The sequence below is a fragment of the Petromyzon marinus genome, chromosome 40 (assembly GCF_048934315.1).
Source record: "Petromyzon marinus isolate PM22_M1 ecotype Great Lakes invasive population chromosome 40, UKy_Petmar_22M1.pri1.0, whole genome shotgun sequence".
Taxonomy (NCBI): Eukaryota; Metazoa; Chordata; class Hyperoartia; order Petromyzontiformes; family Petromyzontidae; genus Petromyzon; species Petromyzon marinus.
Window position 1 is genome coordinate 4685879 of NC_133706.1, and position 14759 is coordinate 4700637.

The following is a 14759-nucleotide window of genomic DNA, read 5'->3' on the forward strand; positions in this document are numbered from 1 at the left end:
AAATCGCCACCATTTAAACATTTTAAATGCACGGTCGCGATATTAAAATTGTCATAAACTTGGCCACGCGACAGCTCCCCAACGGGCCGACCACGTGATTGGGACCCCACCCCCCTCTCACATTCCCTAGCGCGGATTAGCCGACCGCTCCTGTCTCGGCGCCTCCCATTGGTCGGCGCGGCGGCTCCGGGCCAATAGAAAGCGGCGTGTGCGTCCCGCCGCCGCCACCATCCGCTGTAGGGAATCCGAGGCAGCGATGGCTGCGGCAGCAAGCGCCGCTTTAAATGGTTCGGCGGCTATGGCAGCGGCGGCGAAGAGTCGAGCGAAGCGCTACGACAAGATCGACTTCCTTGGCGAGGGACAGGTACGAGCCAAGCTCCTTGCTTTCCCCTCACACACTCCCCCCCCGGGGCTCGTCGTCGTCCTTGGCACTCGCAGGGCCCCCGCAGGCTTGAAGCGGAGGCCCTGTCCATCGCCGTGTTTTGTTGGGAGGGCCCAGGGCGGGTGGGCGACCGTAACGACGTCGCTCCGTGCACGAAACAGCCGCAGCGACTCGCGCTAAGTACTCTTTGGTTCTGTTGGGTAAAGTCACGCTAAGTAGTTGTGAGTCGTTGGGGGCTCTTTCGCTAATCCAACGCGGAGAAGATTGCGTATTCTGTGTACGGGATTTTACGTGGTGATGGACCAAAAAGGTCATTCGCGATTGAGTTGCCCTTTATATGCCACATTGGGGAAAAACGTACGGGGGGAAAAAAATCCTGGGAAAAAATGATTTTTTTCTTTAAACAACGGTTTTATTTTTAAGTGCACTTAAAAGTGAAAAATGCATTTTTTTGTTCAGCAGTCACCAGCTGATCACAATATTTTTCGACATTTGTAACTAAAACATAAAACCGTGCGGCGCTCCTTTAATATTTTTATGCATAATCGATTTGCTTTACAATGTATTTACTTCGATAAAAGTTTATTTTTGTGATGCAATGTACGTCAAAATTATTGTCAATTATTAGTAGTAGAAGGGAAAATGTTGATAATGATGTCATTTCAGTTTTAGATTTGAAGCTTTCGTGACTGCTAGGATCCATACTCTTTGGTTCTATTCGGTAAAGTCGCGTAGGTAAAAAAATAAAATAACAAAAAATCACGACGTTTCGGCCACAACACAAGCGGCCTTCGTCAGGTGAAGGGATCAGGACAGCGCTGTCCTCGAGACAGCCTGATCCCTTCACCTGATGAAGGCCCCTTGTGTTGTGGCCAAAACGTCGTGATTTTTTGTTGTTTCATTTCAGTTTGCCATGAAGTGTGGAACATTTGCAAGTGTAAATACAGTGCTTGCGAATTCAACTGTTAAAAGACGCCAAAAAACGCCGCTGCCAATCCACACGCTGCCCGGTCATGAGGGTTGTTCGGTCATACTTCACCACGCTGGTCATTGCGAGTAGTAGACGCAGCAACATTGACGTAACAGTACTGTACATTAATACAATAATTAATTTTGCTGCTCAGTCCATTGCAACCTGCAAAGGTTTGCATTGCCATCAAGCACGAATCCAGCAGGCTAATGCTAATCTCTGCCGAGCTTACAACAAACACACGTACTTTCATTATAATTTACCAGGTGGCGCTGTGCCCACGTGTCCGTTTAAATCGACTCTGTCTATCGGGCTCGAGAAAATAAGTACGACTTTGAAGTTAAAACAAAAATGAAGGGACCGGCCTCTGTCACGAGAATGTGGAGTTGCCACTCTCGGTATAGGGCCACGAAAGGAAAATTAGCAGCTGTTCTGCAGTGTTGTTTTTGGCATGGAGACACATTATCGTGAAGGAAAATTATCAATACATTTGCCAAATATCACCATTTAGGACCCATCTAAAAAAAAATTCCTGCAAAAATAAAAGTTATTTATATCTCCATATATATAAAAGGCAAAGTTGTGAATATGTGTGTCTGTTCAAAATGTTTAGCGTACTTCCCGACATGCAACAAACTTGAAATTTGCCATGTGGGTACTTTCCAGACTGTACACCATGCAAACATAAAAATACACTTTTGTTTGTTTTGGGGGGGGGAGCTCAATAATGCATTTATTTTTTGCACGGCAAGTGAGCTGTGACGTCAAATCTGTCACGTGACCCTCGCATGTGGAAGCGTAACGCACTGTAGTGTAGCGGTTAGCGCGCTGTGTGTGTATCTGTGTGTGTGTGTGTCTATGTGTCTGTGTGTGGAAGCGTAACGCATTGTAATGTAGTGGTTAGCGCGCTGTGTATGTGTCTGTGTGTGTCTGTGTGTGTGTCTGTGTGTGTGTGGAAGCGTAACGCATTGTAGTGTGTCTGTGTGTGTGTGGAAGCGTAACGCATTGTAGTGTAGCGGTTAGCGCGCTGCGCTACGAACCCGGCGACCCGAGTTCGATTCCTGCTCACGGCCACCACCGGTGACGATTATTTCAACCAGTCCTGGGCCTCCCCTAGGTCGGCTCAGCCTCAAACGAGTAACTGCTGTGGTGTGTGAACATCGCCACTGGGGAGACAAAGGCGGCCGCGCGTGGTGGATCCAAGTCCCGGGCAAAACCGGGTAGTACAGCTAGTACTGTATATAAAGTTCCACCCCCAGCTGCGTTACAACCCACACAGACCAGCATGATGAAGTATGCTCACAAACCCCCATGGCTAACACAGCAGTGAATTGACATGGCTGTAAATGATTACTCTGATATAATTCGTGGGATAGATGGCATTTTAGTAGAGTGCTCAGGCTCATAGGAGCATTTCATAGGTCCAGTTAAAAGCATTCGTGCAGATGCATAACCCTATTAGTTGTTGTTGCCTTGGTGATTGCGTTGTTTGAAATGTGTGAGTGTTTGAACTGGCTCCCTCCCCCCACCCCCTTTCATCCCAGTTTGCCACGGTCTACAAGGCCATGGACAAAGTAACGAACAAAATTGTTGCAATAAAAAAGGTTGGTTCATTAATGCCCATTGCTTTGCAAATACTTGGTTTGTTCTCTGTTGTTTGATTTTATGAAGATTTTTGCATACAACGCAATGGATAGTATAATGGCTCAGAGCCTACTTAGCGTGGTAAGAGAGACGATTAACATTCTGTATATCAAACAAACACATCTGTTCCCGATGTTTAAGGCCTGATTCGTTTATTCAATTTGGAACTTAATCCTAATAATATCTTTATCTACACCGCTGTAGTTTATGTAATGTTCTGTTTTGCCATTGTGTAGCACAATAACAAAAGTTGCGTACCAACCCAATCATTACTTTATATGTTTGATCTGTGCTTGATTGCTGCAGATAAAACTGGGACACAGAACAGAGGCAAAGGATGGTAAGTAATTATTGCAGTAATTAAACAATTAATAGGTACATTGTGTATTTAGGTCTATTTAAATGTTAAATGTATGCTCAATATCACTATTCTTTGGCTGCATCTTAACAGTTCCATTGCCGTAACTTGCACATGTTGATGCATATTTTGAATGCTTCTTTCGCAGGCATTAACAGGACTGCCCTACGGGAAATCAAATTGCTGCAGGAATTGAACCACCCCAACATCATAGGAGTAAGTGGTGGAAATATTTAAGTGACAAAATGCACTTTTGTGAAAGAGCATTCATTTTTTTAAATGCAGCACATGACCAGTATGAGTTCTCGGTCATATTGCACTGTGCGCATGAGCAAGATGTTATTTCGTACTCAAATTCTTTGTTTTATTTAGCTCTTAGATGCCTTTGGCCACAAGTCAAACATCAGCTTGGTGTTTGACTTCATGGACACTGACCTCGAGGTAAGGCAAAAAAGACATGAACACTATACTGTTGAAGGGTAATTTTTATTTTTAGGTGTTTAATTCTGAAGGTGGTTTTGCTTAAATTGTAATTCAAACAGATATCATGTTCACCATTATTTGCATCGTTTTCATTATCATCGGCCTCCCGTTGCAGGATGAAGGCCTTCCCAAGCTGTTTCCATCTCTCATGCTCCTGCGATGTAACGATCCACCTAGAACTTGAGATGATTCATTGCTCATCATGACCTCTGCGCTCGCAGAAATTATCATTTATTTTTAACCACCAGCCGTAATCCCTTCCAGAAAGGTGTTGTGCCCAAGACCTCTCAATTTTCTGAAGTCAACACGATGTCTCTCCATAATAGAGGTTTCTTTGGGGTTAGATTGTGTAAATATAAATGTGTCGTTAAACCCGCCACCACCCGCTACAGCCAATTGGTAAGCTTTGTCGTGTGAACAAAACATGCCAATCAATTACGAGTACAGCACACCAGTGTGTTGAAGAGTGTAAACCCACAACAAACCTTACTAATTGCCTGTTGGGTGGTGGTGGGTTTAACGACACATTCATGTTCACGTGATCTAAGCGAAAAACCTCTAATATGAATAATATTGGTCGCGAAAGCCTACATTAAGCTGATGATGCCTCTAAGCTGCTTACATCCGCTAAATCGATGTTCTTTTTCTTCCTATCTCAGTATATTTTCCAATCGTGTGCCTCGCCACACTTGTTTGCAAACATTTCAACTTGTGAATGGTTTCTAATTAAATATTAATGCGAGCGATATGTTTACAGGTAATTGTTAAGGATACAAGCCTGGTTCTGAGTCCTGCGAACATCAAGTCCTTCATGGTGATGACCCTCCAGGGCCTGGAATACTTGCACATGCACTGGATTTTACACAGGGTAGGTGGCTCATGCTTGTGCTTTGTTGTCCTGCAATGCAGTACTATCTTCATACTGTGCATTAAACAAAAATAGCAACACTAATTTTGTATAAAATATTAATGCATACTTGCTTGCGATCAAATATCCATTTCAACAGAGATGATATGTTATGCCCGGCATGCTCATTATAGCAACCAAATTAAAATATTAATGTTCTGTTACACTTAAAATGTAAAACTAATTTTGTTTCTTATTTTTATTTGCTGCTATGTTAAATTTATATAATAGTTTTAACTCTTATTAGATCATCTTTAAAAGACAGATGGACAGGGCTAATGCAGAAACAATTTCAGCTTTCGTTTGAAAGTTAAAACGGGACGCAAACAGGTCACTCGTCACAACATTTAGGTGAACTCCTGGCCTGGTATGCCCTAAGGCTTGTGTAAGGTTATACATTTGTTGTATTTAGTGGGTATCTTTTGTAACCTATATTGCACACTGTATGGGAGAGGTGTGTTTACTTTTTGAACAACATTAATTGCATAGTACTTTTCTATTCATGCAGTTGTGTAATTAATACAAATAAAACTGGAATTGTGTGTATAGCTCTTCTGCAGGTTATTCACATTTTTTGCCATGGAATGTTTAACTACTGAGACGTGAACTTGACAGTTATATTCAAGATAGGGCGGCTTATTTACATTTTAATGGTGACAGATATAATACATACATAAATCGTTGAATAATTTCACAGTACCAAAACTGGCAAACCTAAACTCTTTATTGCAGCATTGACAAAACATTTAGGAATTTATATTAAAATTAATTTTAAATAACAAAGTTAATGCTCTATCTGTGGGTGGATTATCCGAGTTGTGGATTAACCATGCTCACTGCGCACCTTGATTCAATTATCAGCTGTTCCTCATTTATCGATGGTCAGCGACTCAGAGGCCCATGTGACCGTATACAAACCAATTGCTTTAAGAAACAATAAAACGGTGGCACATTCTACGTTTTCACCCGCTTTGTACGTATGTTTTTAAACACGAATCGCCTCTCCGAGCTACAGGTGAGAATTTGGCCTTAAAATTAAGTTCGCCACTTGCACAAAAATAAAGGAGACATTCAACTTTGCCAGACGCCATGAAGGGCCGCATGGCTTCAGCTAACAGAAACCCCGACACATCGCCACGGGGCGTTCTGGGAAGAATTTGTGGCTTCCGTGTTTGTGTGATCATAACGTTACCACTACATCAGAAAAGTCTGCTATTAATTTAATGTGTGTTGGACTTATTTGCGCACTGTGGCAATCGGTTGGCTACGTACGGAGGAGTCCGTTCTTGTGGATCAACGTCATGTGCTCAACCAACAAACACAAAAAGACATCTGAATAAAGGGCAGAGCCTTGCCAACAGAGTGGTTATATGTCCAGTTAAGTTTTGAAGACCTTCGTGCGCAAATATAAGATATATTAATCGAGAATCACCTTCCCTCTACAGATGAGAAATTGATTCATGTACGCATATTGTAATGATAATTTAAATATGCTTTGCATTGTCTGTGCTTTTGTTTTATCTGGGCTGTCCCCCCCCCCCCCCATTACCGTGGAAAATGGAGAATTGACTGGTTCATTTGTAATATTTGCAGGATATGAAGCCCAACAATCTTCTGCTGGATGAGCAGGGGGTGCTCAAACTGGCCGACTTTGGTTTGGCCAAGTCCTTCGGCAGTCCAAGCAGAGTGTACACCCACCAGGTGGTGACGCGGTAAATGAAATGACATTTGTCTCTTGCTGTGGGAACGTGGAGCTGCTTTGCAGCTTTAAGTTACAGAATGCCGAGTGTCAGGCTACGACTTGCCAAGACATTGCCTGACATTTGAAAAATAGAAACGCTCAGACACTGGCTAGCCACAGAAAATCATATCAGTAGCCTGAAGGATAATCATGTGAAACTGGATATGGTTCTGAAAAAGTGACTTTATATTTCCCCAGGTTTCCATTTGAAACTGAAATGCATATGGATAAAACTCCAGGAGTAGTTTATGGTAGGGGGGTTTCTGTAATGATGGCAAGATCTGAACTGTTATGTTGCTTACCAGCTAGAATTTCTAAGTGCTGTTGTATATAATGACAAAAAAAAGAATTGCATGTGTGCGTGCCTACCATTTGCAAGTTTCGGATAAATGTGTATATGTGTGCGCCCTTGTCAGGTGGTACCGCTCTCCGGAGCTGCTCTTTGGAGCTCGGATGTACGGAGTCGGGGTGGACATGTGGGCCGTCGGCTGCATCCTCGCCGAGCTGCTGCTCCGGGTACGCATTTTGCGAGCGCGTACGATACTCGCACGCGGTTCACCTCGCTCATGAATCTCACGATTCTACTTGCGTCAGTGTGCATCTCACTGCCCATGACGCACACCCTTACACAAGTGGGGGCTTGCAATAGTTTAGTGACGGTCTTTGTGTTTTTATTTCAGTTAGATGCTTGACATCCTCTGCCTGCAAGTTGGATATTTATTGACAGTGACTGGACCGGTTCTCTGATTGCTATGTATGTCCAGCCGTTGGTCAGTATACTGCTAGATGAAGGCCTCCCCATGCTTTTTCGGTCATTGGGGTTAGATCATACTTGTTCATGCTGGTCAGGGGTGGATTGGTGAAGGAAGAGGCCCAGGACTAGTTCAGAAATCTCTTGCCACTCATGTTAGCCATGGCTGGGAATCGAACTCCAGTTGTTGAATTCAGAGTGTAATGCTTAAACAATCACATCACCGTTACCACCCAGTGTACACTATTCCAGTTACGCACATTTTTAATGCACTGGAAGTTTTCATAAAATTGATTCTTTTTTTTCAGACACCGTTCTTGCCTGGTGATTCGGATCTCGATCAACTGAGCAAAATCTTTGAAGCGCTTGGAACACCCACGGAGGAGCTGTGGCCGGTATGTTACCATTAAGCGCAACCGCTGCTTACAAATGCCAAACAAACAACCACCAAATAACATGGGAGCATCTCATTCGGTGCTTTCAACTACCACACTGCAAGTGAAAGCACTTCGCTTTCTGCTCCATCCCTTCGTCCCTTTTCCCAGGCTCTTACAACCTCGCTCACTTCAATTAGCTATTAACTCTTATCTACTGCACCTTTAACGGTGGTGTTTGTGTTTGACCACTTGGTCTTTTGTGCCTGGTGAGCCTGTGCTCAGCAACTGATGTATTAAAATCAAATATTAATTTACTCTGTGGTGTGCTCTTCCGATCTGTGCTGTGATGCCTTGCGGTGCTGTGATGCACACTAGGGGATGACGAACCTCCCTGACTATGTGGAGTACAAATCCTTCCCGGGCACCCCGCTCGAGAACATCTTCACAGCGGCCACCGACGATCTCCTGGAACTCCTCCAGGGCCTCTTTACATTCAGCCCTGCTGCCCGCCTCACTGCCACGCAGGTGATGCCCTCGGCAGCACGGCCAGTCTGGCCTAGTCGGGAGCGTTGTGAAACGACTGTAAAGGCCTGCCTCTGGTTGCGTTGAACGTGTTAACTCATTATTCACGCTTTCCAACTCGGGTTAAATCGTTTATGTATCACTGTAGTTTCCGGATTATGAGACACTGTTGTCTCACTGCAGAGTATTTTAAAATCAAAAAGTTGGAGGCGCAGAATTGAGAATCATCTTGCCAAAGACGGTTCTCCATAGCAATACATTGCCACACAGAGAACAGAAGGCCACCACCGGCCGTTTAGAATAATCTTCCAGAAGACATCTCTCCCCATTTGGAAACGGCACAATCATCTTCTGGAAATCAGCTCTAAAAAGTACCACATTCTCCCATTTATAAAACACCTTTTTTTAAATCGACCCCAAGCTTGGGGTTTGCATGTTACTTTTCATCCTCAAACTGTAGTTCTGTGTTCGTCCACGCGTAATAAGAGGTGCATGATAACTCATACAAATGATCCATTATCAACCAAACTGTGGTTTAGAGTTGTGTTACAAGTAGAAGCTGACCGTATTGAAAAGTGATCAAATTGATTAAATTGTTGACAATTAAATTGTTGACAATTTAATCAAGGCACAAACCACAGCACAATGGACTGTTTGCAAATATGTAAACGCATTTTACCTTGATAGCTACAAATCGGCTATCATTCTGCTAACAATATTACTTTATTGGTTTTTACAAAACAGTAATTCAATTGAATGTTACTTTCACACTTCCAAAGGCAAGCGCATGTTGCAAAGAGTTAGATAATCCACGCTCGTGCTCGATTTATTCCTAACGTTTTTGTTCACCTTATCAACGCCTGCGTACGTGCAGGCGATGCAGATGCCCTACTTCAGCAACAGGCCGGGTCCCACGCCTCCCGCCCAGCTGCCACGGCCCAGCTTTGCCCGCGAAATCATGAAGGAGCACGAGCGTGGCACCATCAAACGGAAGAGGTTCGAAGACGCTGAAGCAGGTACCGCGTCCGCCGCAGCGCCACCCAAATCCTGCTTAACGTCCGAGATCTGAGTAGGTCGAGCTCGTTCCGGGTGATTTGGTCGCAGGCTCAGGGTAATGATGTGACGGTCATTTGGAATAAACGACACCAGAGCGACTTCAAATGTAAGTTCCTTGTTAGACCACATTTTGATTGGCTTGTGGTTAAAATGTGCATATGTTGAATGACATTGGTGCACCGTCTATATTAACTTGAATGCAGGCAATGTAAATTGGTCTAGCCATGTGCTCTGCTTTGTTTTAATTGTAAAGAACACTGTGTGCTGAATAAATACTGTAAAAATATCTCTCAATATCTGGTTTCTCTTAGACTTTTACCATACACATCTTGGCAGTGCAGCAGACAAATATTTAGACACTGTTGATTAACATTTGTCATGCCTTCTAGAAGTGTAAATGTCACTGACTGGGCCGTCCTTCACACTGTCGTCATCGTGTTGGTGGTGCTGCAGGGTGCCTGGCCAAGAAGCTGATCTTCTGAGTCTTCTCGGGGATCCACGGTGCCTCCACTGACCGCCGAAGATGGAAGTGCTTGAATGAGCGCGTAACGTACATTCTTTTGCGGGAGCCCCCTCCACAAGACGCACAGGCCTTTTGTCAATCCAGTGCTGGATTGTTAATATGCCCATACTTTACGATGCCCGTCAGTGCGGGTTGGTGAAGGTGGGGAGCATAGATATGACAGCATAGACAGTACAATACAAAAATGTGTTTTTACTGCACGGCCCTCCCCCGCTGCCCACCACATAGACCCCCAGCCGCCGATAAGCAACCCGGAGTGCAAGGTGGTCGTCAGTCCACGCACACATTCGGGCTGAATCCTATTGGCTTCCAAGGTCTGATGAATTTAATTGGTGTCCGGGGCATTTCAGAAATTATTTTCAAGCGGATCGCGGTACGGTGTGAATTCTCTGCTTTGGAGCAGAGCTTCGCAGACTCCACTCCTCACATCCTGCCACTTGGCACGTACGGCCGTTTTGTCAGTCCAGAATTGGAATATTTATACTGGAGGAATCCGATCGAGCTGTAAGGTTATTTCTCACAGATGTCCGGATTGCCCAGTCCGCTGCTGGACACGAGAGCCTTTCCCACGCCTTCGTCGGTTGAGGATTATTTGTAAGAGGTTTTTTTGGGGTTCGATCGCGTAGACATCAAAGTGTCGTTAAACCAACCACCACCAGACGGCCAATTAGCAAGGTTTGTCACGTCAACAAAACGTGCCAATTAGCTACTTGTTCAGCACACCGCTGGGTAGGAGAGTAAACCCACAACATTTACCATTCGAGTACAACGTTTCGCCGGTAATTACAACCAGCATCATCGGGCGACAGCCAGAATTGTGAATAAATCCTGTTTCGGTCTTAGAGGGGGTAAATGTGATGTCTTCACTTGAGCCAAATGGTTGCGAAGACCAGAGGGGTGGGGGTTTAATGTGTTAATGAATTACAATAATATCTATTCTTAGTTGGGTTATTCATAGTTAATAAACATACATTATGTGTGTACGTTATGTCGTTTTCGGATCCAAAAATCGCAATTCCTGTAATTGGCTGCTCACAGTTAATCACCATCGACGAACGGTGACCTGTATCAGCGTGCAATTAACTTGATAACACGGATTATTTGATCAGTGTGAGGGTTAGTATAGGTGGGGGAGCATAGTGGCTGGAGCGTATACACTACAGGCACCCCTCACTTCGTGCTATGGCTGCAGAACGCCGATTCTTTATCACGCTGCTTGTCCTGGAGAACATTTTTACTGAACATTAAAATCTAAAAAGCGCTTCGAGGTGAGAATACACATCTTGGGCACTAAGCGAGCTCTAAGTGTGTACGGCACAACAATGGATTTGCTGTAGTATCCTCCGCTGCGCTGTTGTGCTCTAAACTATTTCCTTTCTGATTCAAATCATGGCATTTTACACGTTGCACGCACACCCTCATGGTTGGTACACATGAAAATTGCATAGCGATGGGTTGTGAGGACTGACGTTTGAGAAGCCCTGTCGTAGATAGTGCGTTGTACACATTGAGTTTTCAAGTTTTTCATAAAAGCAAGGAGGGTGGAGTTTCTTTGTTGTTCACAGAACAACATTACTTTAAAAAAGTGTACCTTTTACGTCTCGTAAGCAGTTGCTGCGCTTGGCTGTCCACAGACCCGCCGAGTTATAGAACGCGCAGCACGGGGCCCCGCTTTGGGAACCAGAGTGGGGTGGCGCATGACGTAAGAGCTGCAGGCTTGGCTGAGACCGGGAGCCTCCGTAGACTTCCAGCTTTCATAATTCGGTCTCTGCTGGTTGGGCCATTAGCGTCGCTGGGGGGAGCCCCCCCCCCCCCCGGTACTGATGTTGTGGCGCGACGTCAACGTTGATCCGTTGCCTCCCCCAAGTAATCGGTAAGGTTGAGCGATTGGTTTAGGCTTGGATGAATATATTCTAATAACGATACGGATACTCGGTAGCACATGCATTGGTAATCACAAGCTTAAAGAGTAAATTCGCATATTGAATGCAGTTCAGATGTATATTTTTTTATCCATTCGCAAATACTCTTTGTACTGTATATAAATTCCCATGTACGGATAGCATGAAATACAAACCCACTTGTCAAACGTCGTGCAGAAGGTTTTTGTTTGCTGGTCGATTGTGTACATTTACGTGATTGTGATTGCGAGTGTGCGCTGTGTTATCGGAAGCCTCCAGAGTGAAAGGAATATCCAACTCAACTGGAGGCTGCGGTATGGGCAGATATGTAGAAAAGTAGGATAGTCCATGCGCAACTATTGAACTGGTGGTTAATTCGGGTGGGTATGTGATGTTTGGTTTTACGACATACTATAGTGTTAAATGTGCAAAAGATAAGTGGTCTCGGTACATTTAAAATCTTTCGGAAAATAAGCCCCGATTCAGTCACAAGATGTTAAACTACAAAAATAAAGTTGTGGTTCTTGAGTTTAAAATTCATTCTTGAAGTTCTTAGACTATAAAGGCCGTAATAGTTTACAACGTTCAGGTTTAATGGCCCTTGCTCAACCAGACGGAGGCTCTGTTACATCACACTTATGCTGTATGTGTCTCGCATGATTGCTATGGGATCAACAGTGGAGAGGTCAGGATTGGGATTAACCTTCACATACTTCCTTCGGGAAATGTGTGAATCAGCCTTATCGGATATTGACATCTTGATCAACTGCCGAGTACAAGTTTCCCTCGCTGTATGCTGTTGATACGCTCGAAAAAAAGCAAACCCGTACGAGACGGCTGCCTGCCTACAGTACGCACAATGTCGCATTTGAGTGAATATAGCCATGTTTTGGTTAGCCGGATGTGCAGCCCGAAGTCACACAAACCAAATCCGCAATAGCGAGGGAAACCTCAAGTATTCAGAAAATATATTTTATAAACATGTTTTTATTTACAAAAGCTCAGCAAGTTGCTTAGACAACTCAAGTGGATATTTCCACTTTGGCAATACATCCGATCGAAGTTGAAGGGGAAATACTTGGTGTTTAATTCAACGGGTTATTACCATGCACATAATTTAGACATTCTTGGTTCTTTCGGTAGTCACGTAGAAGGGAAATAATAAAATGTGACTTTACCCAAAGAACCAATAATATGAATCCCTGCAGTCACGAAAGCTTTAAAACGAAAAATAATTTTGTGAGTCCACTGCTGGTTCGATAAAGGCATATTCCGTACCACGACGTATTGGTCGTGCGAGGGTGTTGAACCATCCCCCTCACCACTCTGGTCAGTCCGGGTTGGGGGAGGCACGCCATCAATACGCAGCATGAGGTCGTGGCCAGGATTTTCACTCGGGTCGCTGTGTTGATGGCACTGCATGAATCAGTGTGCTGATAAATAATATTGTGTCTATGTAAGTGGAGTGATTTCTGCTCATTGCAAAACCCAGTTATTGATCTGTTATGAGAAAACGCATTAAGCATTGGGAACGGCAGTTAATCAAATCACTGGGGGGTTTGGGCTAATGTTGCATAATGTATACCGGCGTGGGTACTTCTGGGAAACATTCCCTTAAGCTGTTTTAAATACAACAGACAGCTGGTGAGCAGCAGGGTACACGTCTTCAAGGAGGTATGATGACTCAATATTATACCTGACCCAAGACCATTATACAGTACACGACTAAAGAGTGCTCTACAACATGAATTAACCTATACATACAATTGGGAAATGGTGTGTTGAACTCGTGCTATCTAAACCCGCGGCCTGCAATGATTCATCAACTTCCGCTCACGTGACAATCGTTGAATCGCGTGCGAAGTGATTCTGGTTTATGCAAATTATGTGCATATTTTTATTTTAAAATTATGTTAGATTTACAATACAAACTCAACACATCGGTCAATAACAGTGGTCATAAAATGAAAAAATATATATAGTAGATGACATTTCCGGCAAACGCAGAAGGGCCATTGCCTGAAACGTCAACAATGTTTTTGGCTTAAGACTACGGTGTTATTTTTATGCCACCGTGGTGAGATGTTAACTACCTCGCCTGGTTTAAAGGAGGTCGTGGGTTCGATCCCGATGCCTGTGTATTTGGAGTTTGCGATGTATCTCTCCCCGTGGTCGCGTGGATTTTTCTCCGGGTCCTCCCGTTTTTCTTGCAAATTTAGAAACACTCGTTTAGATTTTGGCTGCAATACATTTGCCACGTGATAAGCCACTTTGTTGAGCTATCATTTGTGGCCAGGTCGCTTCTGAAAAATAGCAATGACTCGGTGGGCCTTACCTGGTAAAATATTTGTTTTTAGTTTAGTGTGAGTGTATTGTCATGTATACATGTGCACCACTGCCAATGCTGCAGCTACATCACCAAACAACGTGTTTAACGTTGTAGCATTTCATATAGTTTGCAAATGTTCCAATACATTTCGGCTCACGGAGTGAACATGTCGCACAAACAAAATGTAATGAACCAAAAACACTCACAATGCGACGGTGCAAACCGAGACGCAAAATTATCCTTGAACCAAACTGTGGGAATCGAGCAACTGGGCGCGAGAGTCCAAGTCGTTGAACAATTCTGGGAGATGGAATGTGACTTGGACGGAGCCACGTCGAGGTAGATACTGGACGTGGTCGCAACCAAATTAGCAGACTCGGATGAAATGCACGACAGAGCTCCCCTACATGGTCAACGTTAAAATGTCTTAAAATTTGTTTTTGGGGGAAACCACCAAACTCCGGGAGGTGACACGTGACGAGTAACCACAGCGAGAGGGCAACATCAGAGTTGTGTGCGTGCCATCGAGATATCTTTCGGGTCGCCAACCCCCCCATTAAAACGTGGAAATCTGTCGGTCTAACGTTGGCCTAACGTTGCATCTCTACCGGGCAATACTCCTGCTGGCTGAAACGAAGCCCTGTTTAACACGCACCACAACCGACCACCACCAACGGAACACAGCCACCGCACGCGTTGCCACAGCGCACGCGTGGCACAAGAGTGCAAACCAGGACACGGCGCGAGCGTCTCGCCGGGGGGGGCGGGCAGCCGTTCTTGAGCATCGCTCCCCCTACCAGCTGCTAGGGGGCGCT

The 14759-nt window shown here is 44.5% G+C and overlaps 1 protein-coding gene across 1 annotated transcript; it reads left to right on the top strand.

The window, feature by feature from the left end:
* The first annotated feature begins 205 nt into the window (after nt 1–205).
* CDK7 (cyclin dependent kinase 7) lies at nt 206–11803 on the top strand. The gene is made up of 12 exons (XM_032968508.2): nt 206–364; nt 2897–2956; nt 3303–3336; nt 3503–3570; nt 3727–3795; nt 4595–4705; nt 6338–6456; nt 6902–7001; nt 7545–7631; nt 7989–8138; nt 9010–9151; nt 9645–11803. Exons 1-12 carry the CDS (start codon nt 257–259, stop codon nt 9671–9673), a joined length of 1077 nt encoding a protein of 358 aa, XP_032824399.1. The 5' UTR covers nt 206–256; the 3' UTR covers nt 9674–11803.
* Nucleotides 11804–14759: the final 2956 nt, after the last annotated feature.

Coding starts and splice junctions, on each gene's coding strand:
- CDK7 (XM_032968508.2), top strand. CDS start 257: ATGGCTGCGGCAGCAAGCGCCGCTTTAAATGGTTCGGCGGCTATGGCA. Junction 6,457..6,901: donor ACCCACCAGGTGGTGACGCG/GTAAATGAAATG, acceptor CGCCCTTGTCAG/GTGGTACCGCTCTCCGGAGC. Junction 7,002..7,544: donor TCGCCGAGCTGCTGCTCCGG/GTACGCATTTTG, acceptor CTTTTTTTTCAG/ACACCGTTCTTGCCTGGTGA.